The sequence below is a fragment of the Stigmatopora argus genome, chromosome 23 (genome assembly GCF_051989625.1).
Source record: "Stigmatopora argus isolate UIUO_Sarg chromosome 23, RoL_Sarg_1.0, whole genome shotgun sequence".
Lineage (NCBI taxonomy): Eukaryota > Metazoa > Chordata > Actinopteri > Syngnathiformes > Syngnathidae > Stigmatopora > Stigmatopora argus.
In genome coordinates, this window is record NC_135409.1 from 7,831,466 (window position 1) to 7,850,490 (window position 19,025).

General features: G+C 48.7%; 1 protein-coding gene and 2 long non-coding RNA genes across 7 annotated transcripts; 2 read left to right on the forward strand and 1 right to left on the reverse strand.

Moving 5' to 3' along the window:
- The first annotated feature begins 759 nt into the window (after window positions 1-759).
- LOC144068973 (uncharacterized) lies at window positions 760-2,038 on the forward strand. Of its 2 annotated transcripts, none has more exons than XR_013298346.1 (8): window positions 760-865; window positions 935-1,143; window positions 1,211-1,239; window positions 1,301-1,330; window positions 1,461-1,527; window positions 1,598-1,660; window positions 1,789-1,852; window positions 1,919-2,038. It is a non-coding gene; the product is annotated as an uncharacterized LOC144068973 (long non-coding RNA). The 2 variants fall into 2 exon arrangements; XR_013298345.1 differs by having other exon boundaries at window positions 762-865; window positions 1,461-1,521.
- Window positions 804-8,589, reverse strand: LOC144068972 (uncharacterized). 2 transcript variants are annotated; one of them, XR_013298343.1, is made up of 7 exons: window positions 3,878-8,589; window positions 2,835-2,922; window positions 1,903-2,006; window positions 1,580-1,658; window positions 1,420-1,513; window positions 1,264-1,341; window positions 804-1,137 (listed from the first exon to the last, which is right to left on the reverse strand). It is a non-coding gene; the product is annotated as an uncharacterized LOC144068972 (long non-coding RNA). The 2 variants fall into 2 exon arrangements; XR_013298344.1 differs by having other exon boundaries at window positions 1,576-1,658.
- A 1,363-nt stretch (window positions 8,590-9,952) lies between these two features.
- Window positions 9,953-18,927, forward strand: sfmbt2 (Scm like with four mbt domains 2). 3 transcript variants are annotated; one of them, XM_077594553.1, is made up of 22 exons: window positions 9,953-10,115; window positions 10,381-10,588; window positions 12,669-12,776; window positions 13,383-13,477; window positions 13,562-13,802; window positions 13,897-13,911; window positions 14,679-14,767; window positions 14,845-15,094; window positions 15,159-15,256; window positions 15,329-15,430; window positions 15,500-15,730; window positions 15,794-15,923; window positions 15,998-16,111; window positions 16,211-16,253; window positions 16,334-16,401; window positions 16,496-16,629; window positions 17,143-17,252; window positions 17,334-17,509; window positions 17,576-17,757; window positions 17,868-18,065; window positions 18,147-18,260; window positions 18,341-18,927. In XM_077594553.1, exons 3-22 carry the CDS (start codon window positions 12,719-12,721, stop codon window positions 18,479-18,481), a joined length of 2,589 nt encoding a protein of 862 aa, XP_077450679.1. In that variant the 5' UTR covers window positions 9,953-10,115; window positions 10,381-10,588; window positions 12,669-12,718; the 3' UTR covers window positions 18,482-18,927. The 3 variants fall into 3 exon arrangements, with proteins under 3 accessions (XP_077450679.1, XP_077450678.1, XP_077450680.1); XM_077594552.1 differs by having other exon boundaries at window positions 15,998-16,253; XM_077594554.1 differs by lacking the exon at window positions 13,897-13,911.
- The last annotated feature ends 98 nt before the right edge of the window (window positions 18,928-19,025 follow it).

The following is a 19,025-nucleotide window of genomic DNA, read 5'->3' on the forward strand; positions in this document are numbered from 1 at the left end:
AAGGCATTGCACTTTGCAATGGCTTTTCCAACCAACTACGAATACTGTTTTCTAGTACAATATACCTCCTCTCACATATTGTCCTAAGAGTGAATAGACATATGGTAACTTGCTGTCTTCTTGTGGCGGTTTTAAGCATTACACTGCAATTGCTTTTCGAACCAACTCCTAGTTTCCAGTGCATCATTGTAGTATTCATATACTTCGCTCACATCCTATTGTGCTAAGTATGCCTGATCAGATCAGACGTGTTTGCTGCCCTCTTGCTGCAATGTTGGGCGTTGCTTCCTACAATGTTCTAGGCCGCTATTATTTATTACTTTTCTATGTATGAAATTTCGGCGGAAATCCAGCTAAGGTGGCAAATGGCATAAGACATTGCCTCCGATGCAGGCGACCCGGGTTCGATTCTCACTCGCAGCTGCATTTACGAACATAAATGCCAGAGTGGTAAAGAACTGGCAAGAGTGAGAATCGAACCCGGGTCTATTACAACCGCAATTAGTGTCTTTAACCATTCGACCACCAAGCCTTTGCTGGTGAAAAATTGGAAGTCATATTTATCCTTTTTTTGACGGTCTTCAGTGTTTGAGTTATTAAATATAGGATATATATATTCTGAGATCGACCTGAAGCAATATCTCATTAGTCACATGACTAGAGTGCGTACCTACGGCGTGAGCGACCCGGGTACGAGTCCAGGCCGGTCACTTTTCTGTTAGAAGGACGCGTCTAAATTATTTTTTAAACTTTTTTTGCGCGCAATTACGTCACTTCCGAAAAACTATTTAAAGCGGAAGCAATTGCGCAGGCGTCCGCTTTCATTTATTGGAAGCTTTGCGTCGCTCCACGCTGGAAAGCCAAAGTAAGTATTCCCAAGTCTGTTCACTTTGTATGTATTTGAGACTAATTTACATTTCCGTTGTTTTAACAGCTCACATGTGCAAAAAGAAGCAAGTAAGTACTTTGTCTATTCCAAATCAACCTCGAAAATACTTAATGGTCTACTTTCTTCCCACAGGCTGCAATCGGTAAGTATTCTGCCAGATGATCCACTTGGCACCAAAAATGGCTGTTAACCATACTTTTTGACTCTTTCTCCTTTTCTTTTGCAGGCCTCTTCCAAGATGTCCGACCCTGCAGGTGAGTACAGGTGAAACGAGCAAACAATTTATCCGTGCAAATCTAACTGTCTATTAATCTATTCCAGAAGGCGAACGTAGAGTAACAAAGTTTAAGGTAAGGACGCCTGAGATGACTTGCCATGTCCGATTTTGACTTCTGTCTTTGGTTCTTGCAGTTGGATTTCATCCACGACGACGTCCACTAGGTTGGTGCACACTGCAACACAAAATGGCGGATGTAAACATTGTCCAACTTTGACGTCTTTTTACGCCACGCTTCTGAACTATGATTTACCTTCCACTTTCTTTTGCTGACTAGTTTCCTCGTGTCCACAGGAGGGCGCTGCTGCTCAAGGTGACGGAAGCAGAATTCTTCGGGCTTCATTGTACTGCAAAGGTGAGTGTATGTGCACCATTTATGACGGTAAACAAAACTGAATGATATACTCACCCACTTTTTTTCTTGTGTGCAGACTCATTCCAGTGAAAACACCATCATGGAAGCTCACTTTGACCTGGCCACACCTGCTGCACCTGTGAGACAATGAGTTGATTATCTTCATTGTTGAATTATGCCAATAAAATACAAATGACAATTAGTTTTGACTCCTTGTGAACTTATACTCGTGACAATTGTCTTAAATGCAATGTTATTCTTTCACAGTTGCAGTCCAAATGGTGCCCTCCTGCTCAATTCAAGAACAAGTGACACATCGCATCATGCTAAGGTGAGTCTTATCGCCGTTTGCACACTTAATTGAATGCACTTTTAACTTACCTTTTTTTGTCTTTAGGTCTCCACACTATTCCGGTGCCACTCCTACTGGTTGGAAGAACAACTTCAAGCCTGCTTACTTTTGACTTTACATCTAAATGTTTGCTCTGAAACAAATAAAAATAAAGTTGAACACAAATCAATATCTTTATTCTATTATTTTACATTTTATATATTTTTTTATTTATATTTTTTTATTTTAATAAACCATTTTAAGAAAGGGTGTGGCTATGCAAATGACTAGCCAAGAGCAATTTGATTGGAGAAGAAACGGGTGTCAATTCGCTGATTGGTGTAGAATAAGGAAGTGGAAGGTGCATGCTGCAACCTGATTGGTTCTCTGGGAATGGGTGTAAATTCGCTGATTGGTGTAGAATAAGGAAGTGGAAGGTGAATGCTGTCACCTGATTGGTTCTCTGGGAATGGGTGGGTCACATCGTTGCTGGGTGGGGCTATAGTTAAAGGGGCTGGCTTTGGAGATGGGGGCGGGGTTTAAGTCCCAAAAATGCCGTTTTTAAGGCCAAAAGGGGCGTGGTCGACCAAATATCGTGTTGTGATTGGCTGTCGCATGTGGGCGGGGCCAGGGCGGGGCTAAGTCCAAATTTGCATGGAGGGGAGGTGGCTAAGTACAATTTCTAAGGCCTCCGATTGGATGGCAGAGCCGTGACACGTCTCGTTGCCAGGCAGATTTTCTGCTTTTCTGCGGCCACTTTTCTTGACCGTTCTGAGAGCTCTTTTTGGTGGCCGTTTTATGCCCCAAAAAGACACATTTCGAAGGAAAAAACTATTTTAAACTTAGTAAGGAGCAAAAAAAGACAAAGACTGATGAAATTTCAACAATATATTGTTAGCAAAAAATGGCTTTTTTAACATTCTGACAGCATCAGATGCCACTGTCGGTCAATGCAGAAGCTCAAGTGTGAGACGTCACATACCCAGTGAGGACACGCGAGTGTCCCAAAGCGATCGGCTGCAGCGCGGGCCCGTCCGGCGGCGCCGTGCACGTCCAAAACGTCCCCGATCCTGTCAAGAAGACGACAACGAGAGCAGTCAGTGACGATTCTAGCATTCATACGACATTACAGTCACATCACCAGCCTACCGATATTTATATGTAACCTTACATAAGATGATGCGAGCGCAAAAATAGCATTAGCATCTTGAACTGTAAGACCTAGAATTACATTTATACGACATTACAGATGCATAATTAGCCTACTGATAATGATAAGTAACCTTACATAAGATGATGCGAGCGCGAAAATAGCATTAGCATCTTGAACTGTAAGACCTACCATTACATTTAACGAGAGCAGTCAGTGATGATAGCATTTATACGACTTTACAGATACCTAATTAGTCTACTAATAATGATAAGTAACCTTCATAAGATGAAGAAGGCGCGAAAATAGCATTAGCATCTTGAACTGTAAGACCTACCATTACATTTAACGAGAGCAGTCAGTGATGATAGCATTTATACGACATTACAGATACCTAATTAGTCTACTAATAATGATAAGTAACCTTCATAAGATGATGAAGGCGCGAATATAGCATTTTCATCTTGAACACATAATTAGCCTACCAATATTTACATGTAACTTTACATAAGCTGATGCGAGCGCGAAAATAGCATTAGCATCTTGAACTGTAAGACCTACAATTACATTTAAGGAGAGCAGTTAGTGACAATTCTAGCATTTTTATGACATTACAGTCACATAATTAGCCTACCAATATTTATATGTAACCTTACATACGATGATGCGCGAAAATAGCATTAGCATCTTGAACTTTAAGACCTAAAATTACATGTATATGATACAACATGGATTATTATTTTTAGCTCTACAAAAGAAGTTCTTGTTTTTCACAGGTGGTCAAATAAATCAAGCTATTAAATTACTAGCATGCTAAATAAATCTTTAAAACCTTTTTTTCAATACAAATATACATTTAATGGAGCATTTCCTACCTTTGTTAGCACTTGCGTCGCGCAGGTTGATGGACGTGGAAGCAACTCCATCTTCCGGACCTCCGCTCATGTAAACAAAAAGACATTTTTTTGTTAGCACTAATGCAATTTGACTGAGATCGCATGTTTTAAACACAAAACATTTAGAAAAAAGCCATTTTATGCCGATGAGACACCTTTGAGGTCCCTATAAATTCGGCCGTTTGCACACTTTGCCTGGAATGGGAGTCTACTGACTAGAAATAGATGATGTGCACATTGTCAAAAGATGTCCCGAGATGTACATAATATTTTGAGCAACTTTGACATTTATTTAGACCAGGGGTCTCGAACTCAATTTACCTGGGGGCCGCTAGAGGCCGAGTCTGGGTGAGACTGGGCCGCATCAGGATTTCCACAAGAAAAGCACTGATAAAACTTTCCAACGTTATCAAATATCTTTATTTTTTAACAAAAAATAATGAATTAAATAAATTAACTTAAAGATGAATAAAAAATAAATCAATCAGTAATATAAAACCAAATAATACTAATGAGCATACAGTAGATATACACTGGCTGGCTAAGTAGAGAAAATGAATTATTTTTATTCCGTTTCAAATGTCTGTATTAACAGCTCTTTAACCTTTAACTTTCTGAACTTGAATGGAACATTGAACATGAAATATTCTGAACACGGCTTCTTTTGCCTACTCCTTGCTGCTAGAGACCTGGCAGCGCTTCTTCTCACATAGTCACATTTGGCTTGAGGGAGGAAGCAGTGGAGACCCTCAGTAGAGCTTGAAGATGCTCATCAGTAAGTCTGGACCTGTACTTGGACTTATTGAAGTTCAAGGTGGAGAAGAGCTTCTCACACAAGTATGTGCTCCCAAAAAGGCACATGGTCCGCTTGAACCTTCGGGAAAGTTCAGGGAAGCTGGGGGTCAACTCTCTCAAAAATTGCCCAAGCTTGTCTGCTTCTCCACTCACCTCCCTGAACTTGGCTTTGAGTGCAGAGTTGCACTGCAGGTCAATGAGCTCCATTTGAAGCTCAGGATGGGCATCTTGCACATCAAAGGAGAAGGGGTCCGCAAAAATTTGAAATGTGGCTTTGTGTGTCTTGAAGTCTGCAAATCTGTGATCAAATTCCTCCTGTAGCTTCGAAATGGCCTCAACATACTTCTCACCACTGAATGGTGTGCCTGCATCCACGAGAGCCTTGCATGCTGGGAAATGGCAAAGGTTTGTCTGAGAGAGCTGGGCTTTCCATAACACAAGTTTAGTGCAGAATGCTCACACGTTGTCATAGGCAGCACTGACAAGTTGCCCCTGGCCTTGTAGCTTCTTGTTCAGTACATTAAGCTCATGTGTGATATCAACAAGAAAAGCCAAGTCCATGAGCCATTTGGGATCACTTAGCACAGGATCAATCAACTCACAAACGGCGTAGCTAGCTTTGACTGCTGCATTACTGTCTTTGGTAGCCTTCTTGAAGAGATCCTGTTGCCTCAGAAGACGTGTTTTAAGACTGGCAACCTGGTTGGCTCTCTCATCTCCCTGGTATTTTTCGTACTCCTCAGCATGTCTCATAGTACAATTACGTTTCAAATTGTATTCCTTGTGCACCGCAACTTTTTCAGTGTAAATGAGACACGTTGGGGTGCCCCTGTGTTCAACAAAGAAATATTGCACTCCCCACTTTTCTTGAAACTGTCTGTGCTCATCACCGACCTTTCTCTTCACGGCAGGCTTTGAAAGAGACATCTCTGGGGCTCTGTAATATGTTTTTCCACTTGGAATGAGTCTCGGGTTGATCTTTCACATTCAGTCGCGCGGGTTTGTGGCGCATGTGCACTTTCGCTCTCCGTTTCAATCGCGGAGATGGCTACAGACACTGACACAGGCTGGATCACGGATCATAGCGCCTCATTCAGTTCTATGCTGAGAGCAGCGGAGGAGTGTGCGCGCCGAGCGGAGTGATCGGCCTCACGGCTTCTCCTCCGCCCAGCTGATTGGAGGAATGAATGAGTGAGTGAGCGAGGCACTGGACAGCCCGGCCGATGTCCCGCCTTCCAGAGCCGTATACCTCACCGTGATTGGTTCATTCAGCTCCGAACCAAAGTTCCCTCTAATTTTTTGTTGGTCTGAGCAGAAAGACAACCTCCCTGAGCGCACTGAGTACCAGTGTGAGCGACATCATCGGTACTCGGATGATTTGCCTAAAGACGTTTCGCCGACGGACGTTTGACAGACGGGCAGGTCGCCGAATGGACGTTCCACCGAACGTTCATTCGGCCGAACGGAGGTTTCGCCGAAACGGGATTCGAACGCTCGCCCCGCCGGATCGTGTGTGTACAAGTTTTTCAACCTCGGCCCGCGGGCCATATACGGCCCGTTAGGATTTTTAATCCGGCCCGCCGCCGGTGTTGTCCAAATTATAGTAAAAATCAATGTTCGTCTACCATCAATGGCAGTCCGGGAATAAGCACTCTTGGGCAGGCAGATGTAGCAGAACCGAGCCGTAAAATGACAGCAATCGGGTCAAATCCATGCTAAAACAGCATTTAATGATTAAATACAAATACTGGATGATATCGCGATGGAGGCAAAAAAACGTCTATAGACGTCCATTCGCCAAACGGCTCAAAATGCTCTCAAATTCGGTCAAATCCAGCTGAAAACAGCGTTTAATGATTAAATACAAATACTAGTATTTGTATTTAATCATTAAACTAACAAATACTAGTACGACCTGTCTGTCTGTCAAACGTCCGTCGGCGAAACATCTTTAGGCGAATCATCCGGTCACGACATCATCATTGCTCGCTATCGGCACACCAGTATCACACCTGCCACAAGCAGGTGCATGTCAATGTTCCCTCTAATTTTTCATGTAAAACATGAGTGGACAGAGCTACTGCCACTGGCTGCCACTTAAACGGCGCCATCATGGGGAAAGGGGTAAAAAAATATATATATATATTTAAAAAAATAAAAAAATAAAAAAAAAAAAATATTTAAAAAAAAAAAAAAATCGATCTTTCATATTAAGACGGGGGCCGCAAATTATCGTCCCGCGGGCCGCAGTTGGCCCGCGGGCCGCAAGTTTGAGACCCCTGATTTAGACCCTCGGGAGGGAAAAAAAGTTTTAAAAAATTCTGGGGGGGGGGTACTAAATTTGACAATTTCTACAAAGTCCTAGTCAAAACATACAGGCTTGCCGGTGCAGCTAATATTCTGGCCATTGCGGCCATTTTATTAGGAACATTTGGGGGTCAATGGGGGGGTTCTGAAACACAATGACATTTGTCTAGCTACTATGAGAGACTGTGACCAAAGAAACTATAGCTTGAGGGTGTACCTAATATTTTGACCAGTTATAACACTTCATTAGGTACAGTCAGGGGTGGTGGTGGGGGGGGGACTTCAGCGTCACATGATGTTTGCTATGATACACACATGTATACACTACATGGTCTGCTATGATACAATATGACCACATAAACTGGGTTGAGGGTGTACCTAATATTTTGACCAGCTAGGACATATCATTAGGCACCCTGCTTGGGGTGGGGGTCACCTTCAGGTAACTTGGGGGCTCTGCTACCCACTCATGAAAATCATCTACAGAGCAAAATAGAGCATAATACACAATTGGTATGATGCATCTAAAATGTTGGACACATCAGGTGTACTATTGGGGTGTTGGGGGCCAAGGGTCGAAGGAGGTAACCACTCCACTTAGTCACAATCAATGGAGCGCCTATGAAATGTGTCTACTCAAGCCAACTGACTATGAACACAACACTAGAATTTCACCAAATATTAACAACAATTGGAAAAAGTATACAAGGAGGTCAATATGGGCAATATGGACACAAATCGATCAACATGGCACATCATTTCACATCCCAATCACTTATTTAAGCTTCAAAGGGCAAGAAAAGAGGAGAATATTACCCAGTGGGCGGAGCTAAGGAAGCTCATTGGCATATTGTCAGATAAAATTGTCCAATTTTCAGGCTTGAAATGCATGGCAAGTGACTACCAAGAGTGTTGGGAAGACATTTGAATTCTTATCCGAGCAGTTTGGCTTCATTTCATGCACTTTTAAGTTGGCCACGCCCCTTCGGCATGAAATGAGGCAAAACGTCGACTCAAACCCTGGCAATCCCCTTGCCTTCCAAGCCTTCCAAGCCTTGCAGCTTCTGCGCTGGAGTCAGTGGGCGGAGTTTGCGCCAGACACGCCCACCGGTCCACCCCGAATGCATTTTTTTTCAAACAAACACTCCCCTCCAAATGCCAAGACGCGCCCTTGGTTGCACTGCGCATGCCCATACAATTAGCAAACATCCCACCCACAAAACAATTATTGTTAAAAAAAAAATCTGCCAATTTCATCAAATGTCAACACGCTAGAATTTTTAAAAGCATGAACAATTACAAATAATTTCTTCAAAAAGAAAAATCAATATTTGAGCCAATCTGTCATTGTGATTTATTTTAAAACATTTTAAAAAGCAAACGAGTCTGCATTTGAAGATTGCATGAGTATCATTTATACAATAGTTATTTTCCCCTTTGTAGCAAAATATCTGACAAATAAATTGTGGAGGTTGGCAAAATGTTTTGATCTGATCTGGGATGAGGATCAAGCTGAACAGAAAAGAAGCGCACGTTTTACTAATAGAAATATACACCAAGAGACGCTTGTAGTAGAAAATTGTAGCATTTCTTACCTTATTCGTGACTTTCGTTGTGCCGCCTGCATCGAGTGCAAAAAAATCAGCCAAAAACCTCCCAAAAACTCGTTTTTTCCAGACTTCTGTTCGTGTAATTCATCAAACGTGACTCGGTTGTATTTACTATAAATTCCCCCATTTAGATCATGCGATAAAGCGTCGAAAAACTGTTTACAAACAAAAGAAAGCACGACAAACAAATTCGTCTCTCGCTTCCTGTTCTGCTCTCAGTTCCGCTTCCGGGTCGCCGGTATCAGCGTTAACCTGGGTTACCCTCTGACGTCATTTCAGGAAAGCCCAGGATAACGCGCATGCGCAAATTCCCTTTTCATAATAACATGCATTAGTCAGTGGGCGGGGGCGGGGCTGTAAATACGTGTTGATTGGGCATTCATACTTAAAAAAACATTGTTTTCATCATAACGTGCATTAGTTAGTGGGGGGAGCTGTAAATATTTTTGGGTTGGGCTTTAATCCTTTAAAATACAGTATTGCACATTATGAACATTGTGATGACATGCACTTTATTGTTTGTTTTTTACTTCTAGACTTTTAATTTAAATGTCAATTTTTCACTTGACCTAAACTCCCCCAAAAAAACAAAAAATAAATGTTTCAACATAAACCCGCTTGTGTTTTGAAAACGTATCTTGCAAATTTGACATTGAGAACTCGAAAAGCCTTTTTATTTCCTGGTATAAAATGTGTTTTTTTTAATCCGCGGTCAAGAAAGCAGATTAACGTGATAGCACGCATGCGCCAACCATCTGTTCAACCTGCAGTATCGCTCGCACGCAGACGGTCGTTTTTTTTGTTGTTTTTTTGGGGCGTCACCACCAACAACAAACTCGAAAAGGCACGATCTCATTTCTTTCTTTTAGCACCATTGCCGATGATGGACGTCCAACCACGTCGCTCCTTTGTAGCGTTTTGTTGTGAAGTGAAATGAGTTGGCAGTCCCTCTTGGACCCTCCAATCCCTTTGAATTCAAATGGTTTAGGAGTGGGATATCAAATAACCGAATAGGGCGACAGTAACAATTTTAAAAAATGCGATAGATTTCTGTTTGTATTTATAGCAAACGCTTTCGTCGTGGATGATGTGGTTTGGTGTGACAGTCACGCGTTCTCGGGGAGGGTGGGGGGTGTAGTTCCTTGGAACAAAAACTGAAAGCTCAACGTTTGGTAGGCCTGCAAAAATAAAGAAATAAAAAAAGCAAAGGATTCTTTGAAGCGATGGCCGTTGACCCGTTTTTTTTTCGGTCAGGTGACATAAGAGCACCATAGACGTTGAAAGGCGCCCAAATTGACTTTGCTCCGTTTGAATGGCGTGATTGGGGCCCTCCGTCATAAAGCTTTGCAAAGCTTTGCAAGGCTTTGCTCGCTTCCCGGCCGCCACTAGAGGCTACTGTTGACTGGAGGAACGAGGAAAGCAAAAGCACATCCTACTCCACTCATTTCTACACAACTATCCGAGAGCTTCTTTTGTTGTCGGCAGGACAAAAGTGCGCACGAAACGTGAGTAAACGGGGGAAATGGCTCGTGTTTTGACGTTGGAAGCCACACGAGAGCGAGAGAGCGAGAGGGAGAGAGATAGAGAGAGAGCTTCCTTTTTATCCGTCTATTTGCGAGCATAGAATAGGAAATAAGGTGTCATGTTTGTGAACGACTTGTATTTTTAATTTCCCCCCCGGACGAAGCGATACAGTGACGTCCATGTGAAATGTGGTCCTCCGGCGCCCGTGCGAAACGCTTGTTTGTGTGTTTTGGACTCCACTTAAAGGTCAGCCGAAGGCTCCGGACGTGGGCTCGACGCGGTAGGTACGCATGCGCGTAAGACAGATGCCATATTGGAACGGGGACAGCGGCAGAAGCGAGAGAGAGAGAAGAGAGGAGAGGCGAGGAGACGAGACGAGACGTGCGCTGCTGTTCGAGCCCGAGCGAACACTGCGGGGGGCTAAGCCGGAAGTGTCCCGGAAGGAAGCCGCCAGGTAAGGCAGGTGCCGCTTTCAAGCTTTTGGTTATCTTGTCAAGCCCCCCCCCAAAAAACCGGGACACTTTTTTTTGCCAAGCATTTTGGCGTCTTTTTTTGTCTTCTTGGCCAACGCGCTTCGTCTTTTTTTGACGGAAGCCCGCCGCGGGTTCTTTCCCTCCCGGAAATGGGGCTTTTTTTGGTCGCGACAGCCCTTTTTTTTATTCGACGGCCCCCGCGCCGATGAGTCACTTTGGTCGATTTGAGATAGGTGGCTTTCGTTTTTGAAAGAAGCGCCCAGTCATTATGGCGCCCGCCTGCCGCCGCCGCGCTGCTTTTCAGCTGCTTTTGACGCTGCTTTGCGCGGACTTTGGCAGATCTTTTGAGCGAGGAAAAAAGGTCACCGCGACGCGCCCACGCTCCCCGTGGGTCTCTTTCGGTGCACGCGCGCCACCTTTAGTCAATTAAATCGCAAGTGTTCGCGGGGCGAGCGCCTGCGGATTTTTTTCCGCCGCACTTTGCAAAGTCGCGGTGAGGTGGCCCAGCCCAGCCCAGCCCAGCCCAGAACGGCCCGTCTCGGCTTGGCTTGGCCCACTCATGACGTCAGCACTTTGATCGCCGCTCGTCAAAGGAGCACTTCCGGTCATTGGTTCAAACCCGACCAAGAGTTGTGCAAGTCAAAAGCTTTCTTTTTTTTGGAAGTAAAAAGCCTTCAAAGTGGAAATGGGATCAAAGTCCATCTGTTGACAGCTACACACGGTAAATGTTAAGAGCGAGCCCAATTGTTTTCTTGACTTATTGACTTCACTGTTCAAAAAGTAACAATTGCCTGAGTTTTATGTTATATAGTGGGAATGGTTAGACAAGGGGTCGGGAACCTTTTTGACGAAGAGAGCCACAAACAATTCATATTTTCCAATGTTATTCCTTGTGAGCCATGCTACAAATTTAAAAGTCAAAATACATGCATGTAAACGAGTGCGTTTTCAATTTTTTTCTTGTAATTTCACCACTTTTAAAGTGGAAAAATATGAATATTTTTTAAAAGATTCTTATGCTGTTGCTAATCAACGAGAGGATGCATTCCAGAAGAGTCTACTGCAAAAAAATGAAGATTAAAGCAGTTCTAGATGTAATATCTCAGTTCTGTCACCAGCAATTTCCATATTTTAGCTCACAGGTTAGCAAAGAGCCAGATGCACCCATCAAAAGAGCCACATGTGGCTCACGAGCCATAGGTTCCCTACCCCTGGGTTAGACTTTGAACAGTCACACGCATTGGCTACAACTGTCACTTAGTCATATTAAGGGAATTTATCCATGCACATGTGAACCCTATTATAAGACAATTTACAATGTGGACGTCCAATCCAGTTAGTTTAGCGGCGACCATTCCACTTTTTTGGGAGGTTTGTAGACAACTTTGGCTTAGTATTACTTAAAAGCCTCCAAGTAAGGAAACAAATCCACAGCCTTCTCTTCTAAAGGCTTTATTGATTTGTTTTGCTTAAATGAGGCGCTATTGAAGTCCAATCCATTTCACTTTCCCCAAAGCTGAGTGGCAAACGGAGAGAAAGGATTTGGAGGCACGGCGGTGTCTAAAAGAGGAGCTCCTTAAGAGGCACTAATGCAATAAAAGGCGCGTAATCTGTTAAATCCTCCCCGGGAGCTTTTGGAACGGAAAGCCGTTGGCGAGAAACGCACCAATCGACAAATTATCCGCTTTTTGGGGGACTTTTTCATACGGCCGAGTCCAGTCGGATCGTATTCCGACGGGCCGAGCTGCTACCTGGCGCAACGACATGCTTTCTTTTCAGCCCGGTAATTACCTTCATTATTTTTCAAATGTTTTCCTGAAGACCAAGAATAACCCGGCCGACGACTTGGTGGAAGTTTTCCGTCCGCTCGGCGTCTTTCCAGTTCTGCCGCTTTTTTGTTTGTTGCCGCCGCTTATCTGATGTCGGCGCCGTCGCCCAAACGCCAATGTTTATGTCCCTCACGGTCGGTGGTGGCGCCGAATGCGTAAACCGCCGTGACGTTCTCGGCACCATGGCCTTTTAATCACGGGCCATCGTTCTCTTTTTTTTTCTCCACCGTAGGTGTTGGAGAGGACGCGGGAGATGCGGTGAGGTGACCGGGTCTGGCCAAGATGCAATCGCCGCTCCACCACTCGTCCAAAGCGCGCGCCGAGGAGGAAGTCGACTCAGGTGACGAGTGTGTGTTGAATAGCCACGGGGCGGGGGGTACACGGTCGATTGGTCGCCGGTCTTTTGGTTGGCGATCTTTTGGTCGCCGATCTTTTGGTCGCCGATCTTTTGGTCGCCGGTCTTTTGGTCGCCCGGAAAGTAAGTGATAATTACCATTTAAATCGTTGCTCAAATTCCCTAAATACAAAGTGCGAATTACTATTTAGTCATACTTAATGCCCTAGTCATTATTAGGCTAAAGAAAAGCTCCAAATTTCCCGGACTTTGATTGTTTTCTGTTGGAGAACTTGTGAAGACCCTGACTGAAGCTGTAGCTTCTTAAAGGGACAACGCATGTACATACAAACTCTTATTATACACTCACACGTGGGCTCAGTGAAACTGCTCATGGCCATTTTTGGCTTTTATTGATGCGTAGATCGTGTTGTTTTACCTTGTTTTGTTGCCGGTCTTTTGGTCGCCCGTTGTCGCGGTCGGGGCGACCAAAAGACCGCGACCAAAAGACCGCGACCAAAAGACCGCGACCAAAAGACCGGCGACCAATCGACCGCAAACGGGGCGGGGCGCCTCCTCGCCGCTGACGTTTTCTCGTCCATTGGGATCCAGATCACGGCGAAGAGCGGGAGCGGGCCGACTTTAACTGGCAGGAACACTTGGAGGAGATGGGGGCCAGCGCCGCCCCGCACGCCGCCTTCAATCACGTTAGTGGACAAAAAAAAACAAAAAGAAAAGAAAAGGCACTCGGAAGGCGGGCTTTTTACGTCAACTGTCGTCCACGGCGGCAGGTGGAGCTGAGCCTCCGGAGCAGCTTCCAGCCCGGCATGAAACTGGAGGTGGCCAACAAGGGCGCCCCCGACATGTACTGGGTGGCCAGCATCGTGGCCACCTGCGGCCAGCTGCTGCTACTGCGCTTCAGCGGCTACGGCCACGACCGGCGGGCCGACTTCTGGTGCGACGTCACGGCCGCCCGGCTGCACCCGGTGGGCTGGTGCGCCCGCCACGGCAAGACGCTGGCGCCGCCGCAAGGTGAGTGAGTGGCGCGCGCCGACCGCCGGGCCCGCCGTCCGTCTCCCCCCCCCCCGTCTTTTTACACCAGCACTTTTGTCTTTTTGTCTCTCAGATAAGCTGAGACAAGGTAAGCCCTCGCCGTAGCCCTCTCGCCCAGTGAGTGATAAGGCGCGCGGCGGCGATAAGCCCACGACTGCCGGCGGCAGATAAACGCTTGGGCGGCGACGCGGCAAAAACGAAAATAATATGGGGACCGACTTCATTTGAATATCTGAAACGGTCACTAAGAATCCAATTGGACCCTCTTTGGAGCCCGTGACACTCTTTGAATCCGGGGTCTCGTCACGTCGAGCGTTATTTTCCGTAGCGGTCCTACGACCAAATGGGAATAGTTGATAGCGACATACCCTCGGTGTTTTGGCTGCGGCCGATGCTTCGAGGTCACCGGCAAAAGCCTGCGTGCTAGCGTGCCGGCGTCTTTGCGCCAAAGGGAATTTTCATTCCTCCTCTACTCCCGCTAAACTGCCAACGCCGATGATGATGTGCAACAACGTGTATCCTGTCAGGAAATGAGAAATGGGGCTAAAATGGCAGTTGATTCAAAAGCTAGCAGCTAGCAAGCGGCAACCGGCGCAGTCTGCTTTTGTCCGACGTCCGTTCCCGGCAACCCGGCTACAAAGGGCGCTCGCTATTTGTTTTTGTTTGTCGGATTTGAACTGCGTTGCGCAATGTGGAGAAATACGTCCTCGCTGGCTCACGTGGGGAAGGGGGGGTGGGGGGTCGGCTGGTTTAAAAATAGTTGATCTATTTGTGCACGCGAGCGTTCAAGAAAAGGATGGCGCGACTTCTCGGCCCTTGGAAGTGCTTTGATTTTTGTTGCGCGCGCCATTGCAGCCATCGAGGAGAAACACGGCGACTGGACCGAGTTTTTGGTGGGCGAACTGACCGGCTCCAGGACGCCGCCCGCCAACCTGCTGGAAGGGGTGAGCACGCCGAGAAATGACCTTTCTTCTGAAAAGGAAGGCGCCCAATTTTGGCCTCTCCTCCGCTGTTTTTCTAGCCGCTGCGCGGGAAGAACGCGGTGGACCTGATCGTCCCGGGCGCCGTCCTGGAACTCCGCCACGCCGCCGAGCCCTTCCTTTACTGGCCGGCGCGCGTGCTGCGCAACGTGGGCGGCCGCCTGCGGCTCCGCCTCGCCGGACTCTCGGACGAGCACCGGGCTCGGGACGTCTGGCTTTTCTACCTGGACGTCAGACTGCGGCCCTTGGGCTGGGCCGGGGAGAACCGGATGGCCTCGGAGCCGCCCGCGGGTAATTTGGCCAACGACGTTCCGCCACGGGTGGGTGTCTGCTTCATCGCTCTTTCCATTTGCAGAATTGCGCAACCTGAAAAGCGACGCCGACTGGCAGCGGGCTTTGGAGGACGCCCGGCGAGACGGAGAGAGCTCCGCCGTTCCGCCGGAGGCCTTCCAGGTAAGCCGGGCCCACGCGCGGGTGGGTGGTGGCCCACCGCACGCACTCTTTGACCCTTGGACATGACGTCAGGACCGCGCCGACCTGCCCGCGCACGCTTTCAAGGTGGGCATGAAGCTGGAGATGGTTTCTCAGTGGGAGCGCCTGCAAATCTGCCCCGTTTCGGTCACTAAGGTAGGCCCAGGCGCCGTCGGCTCCGCCCAGGTGCACGGAAGGAAGGACCCTTTTCTTTTTGGCGTCCAGGTCTTCGACGAGCACTACTACCGGGTGACGGCGGACGACCTGACGGGCGGCGGCGAGCCGCGTTCGGCCTTGTGCCACGCCGACTCGGCCGGCATCCTGCCCGTCCAGTGGTGCCTGAAGAATGGCGCTGTCCTGGAGAGGCCGCGCGGGTACCCGGATCGGGATTTCGACTGGGCCGACTACCTCAAGCGGCGCGGCGCCCAAGCCGCGCCCGACACCTGCTTCCCCGAGGCAAGGCTCCGCCTCCGGCGACTCTTCTTTTACGTACCCTTTTAAAATGAGCTCCTCCGACAGCCGTCGGCGCCGATGCGGGCCTTCGCCGAGGACACGTGGCTGGAAACGGCGCACCCGGAGCGGCCGGAGCGCATGTGCGTGGCGCGGATCGCCGCCGTCCGAGGACGCCTGCTGTGGCTGCGGCTGGAAGGTTGGGAAAAGCGAACAGGGCGAGGCGCGGGACGGAACGGACGTTCGGTGCTCAGTAATGTGGGGCGCTCGCAGGCGTGGCCAGCAATGTCAGCGAGACCATCGTGGACGCCGCCTCCATGGACATCTTCCCCCTGGGTTGGTGCGATGCCAACGCTTACCCGCTGAGTCCGCCCATCAAAGCCGCCTGTAGGTACCCATTGACGGACGGCGCTGGCCAATCCTTCCCGCCCGCTAAGGTGTTGAAAATGAATGACCTGATTGATACACGTACGCCATCTTCGGAAGGCGGCAAGCAGCGCCAAGTGGCGGTGGTCCAGCCGGAGAAACAGTAAGTGAGATTTGCCCCGGATTTGTGGCTCCGCCGAAAATGACCCCGCCGCCGCCGCGCTCTCCCGTCCGCCGTCCCAGGTCGGCGCCACCCCCGGCCACGGAGCCGCCTCCCGCGAATCACTGTCAGCCCGCCCCCAACGACCCAGGTAAAGACTTGACGACAATTGAGCACGGAGAGGAGCTCTTCCTTTGCCCACAAAGCAAAATACATGTCTTTTCCATGGCCTTTTTTTGTGGCAGCCAACGGCCGATACTGCTGCTCCAAGGTGTTTGTCAATCACCGATGCTTCTCGGGGCCGTACCTCAACAAGGGCCGCATCGCCGAGCTCCCTCAGGCCGTGGGACCTGGAAAATGCACGCTGGTCCTCAAAGAGGTGGGCGTTAGAGAGGGTACACGGTCGATTGGTCGCCGGTCTTTTGGTCGCCCGGAAGGTTATTGATAATTACCATTTAAATGGTTGCTCAAATTCCCTAAATACAAAGTGCGAATGACTATTTAGTCATACTTAATGCCCTAGTAATTATTAGGCTAAAGAAAAGCTCCAAATTTCCCGGACTTTTATTGTTTTTTGTTGGAGAACTTGCTAAGACCCTGACGGACGTTGCTTCTTAAAGGGACAACGCATGTACATCCAAACTCTTCTACACTCACACGTCGGCTCAGTGAAACTGCTCATGGCCATTGTTGGTTTTATTGATGCGTAGAACGTGTTGTTTTACCTTGTTTTGCTCGCCGGTCTTTTGGTCGCCCGGACCGCAACAACGGGCGACCAAAAGACCGGCGACCAAAAGACCGGCGACCAATCAACCGCACACGGTTAGAGAGGGCCGCCGTCGTTGTCCTTTTCCCCGGCGTCGTCGCCAAGGTTTGCTCGTGTGGCCCGCAGCTCCTGTCCATGCTCATCAACTCGGCCTACAAGCCCGGACGCGTGCTCAAGGAGCTGCAGGAACTGGAGGATCCCGCGTGGGACTGTCAGGAGGAGACATTGAAGGCCAAGTGAGGACGACGCCGCCACCGGCACCGCCGCTTCCGATTTCCCCCTCTCGAGCGCTTCCGTTCCGTCTGCTTTGGGCCCAGATATAAAGGGAAAAGCTACCGCTCCAGCATCCGAATCGTCCGGCTGGCCGAGCTCATCCCGGACTTTTGCCGTAAAGTTTGCCTCAAGCTGCAGTGCTGCCCCAACCTGGTGGGACCCGCGCTGGTCCCCGAAAAGTGCCCCGAGAGCTGCTTCGTCCAGACCAAAACCAAATACAGTGAGTCTCCACCGGAGCCGCGTTTCGGGCCCCGAGTCAAAACGCACGCCGCCTTGCCGTCGGCAGCCTATTACTACGGCAAGAAGAGGAAGCTGTCCAAGCCGCAGGGAGGCGAGGACGCGGCGGCGGCGGGAGACGCGCTCAAGGCCAGGCGCAAGAAGAGAAAGAGCATCTTTGTGCAGAAGAAGCGGCGCTCGTCGCCGACCGAGCCGTCCGCCAACGACGACCCCGTCGCCGGCTCGGCTCAGGTTTGAAATGGAGCGGACGGCTTTCTCGCCCGAAATGCATCCCAGTCCGTGCGAGGAGGACAATAGTCAGCCTCAGTCCTTCACGCCGTTTCCCGTCCGTCCCACGTCAGGAAAGCGAGGAAGACGAAGCGGATGGCACGTCGCGGTCGGGAAGCGAAGGAACCGGACCGGAGTCCCGTCGCGACCCGACCGACGGCGGCGGCGGCGGCGGCCCACCGCGTCGCGTTCAAGAGGCGCCCGAGGCTCGACGGAGGTCTGCGCGCCAGCTGCCCCCCAAGTATCTGACGGGCAAAGAAGATGCTCTGCAGGTGCTTCTTCCTCCTCCTCCTCCTCCTCTTCTTCTTTTGCTTGAAAATGGCTCCTATCATGAATGTCATGACAAAACATAGGAGGAGAAGCCCCTGGTTCTGGACCGAAACCCCCTGGAGTGGAGCGTGCAGGAGGTGGTGGAGTTCATCAACTCTACCGACTGCGCCTCGCTGGCCAACATCTTCCAAGAGCAGGTGAGCCCGACTCGCCTCGGCGTTTGGTCCCGCCCTCCACCCGCCAATCGGTCCGGTCTGGTCTGGTCTCTTGGCGGCAGGTCATCGACGGTCAGGCCATGCTGCTGCTGACCCTGCCCACCGTGCAGGAATGCATGGACCTGAAGCTGGGGCCGGCCATCAAGCTGTGCCACCACATCGAACGCGTCAAGGTGGCCTTCTACAGACAGTACGCCAACTGAGCCCCGCCCACTCTGCAAGGAAAACAAAAGCACAAAACCAACAAGAGGCCCCAAACTATGGTCAATTGCATACCCGTCAACCTCTGCCGATAACTGCCCTTATAAATGGTACGGTACCGTACGGTGTTTGTAAGGTTTTTGGGGGGTTTGTAAGGGGAATCATAATCATTTATAAGGGCAGTTATCGGCAGAGGTTGACGGGTATGCAATTGATGCCATGAAAATGAATCAAAGCCCAACCATCATGAATTGATTTGGACTATTTATTGCTGCTCACGTCACCAGCCGGATTTCCCTTTTTCCCCCCCCCCAGAAGCTCATTTAATTTATTGGCGCACAAAAAGCCGCCACCTCCGACCGAGGTGCTGCCGTTGAAGGGTTTTATCTATGCAAATGTTTTTGTTTGCTGTTATTTTGTTGAGGAAATAAATTTCTATCCATTTGTAGCCACGCCATCGTCCGTCTTTGCCACCGATCTGTGCCTTCATATATCTTTCAAAAGTCGTCAGGACCAGGATGGCCATTAAATTACGGCTGCAAACCA

Excerpts from the sequence above, each read along its gene's own strand:
- sfmbt2 (XM_077594552.1), top strand. The coding sequence starts at position 12,719 with ATGCAATCGCCGCTCCACCACTCGTCCAAAGCGCGCGCCGAGGAGGAA. Across the intron at positions 17,253-17,333 it reads GAGGAGACATTGAAGGCCAA|ATATAAAGGGAAAAGCTACC; the intron begins GTGAGGACGACG and ends CTTTGGGCCCAG. Across the intron at positions 17,510-17,575 it reads CCAGACCAAAACCAAATACA|CCTATTACTACGGCAAGAAG; the intron begins GTGAGTCTCCAC and ends TGCCGTCGGCAG.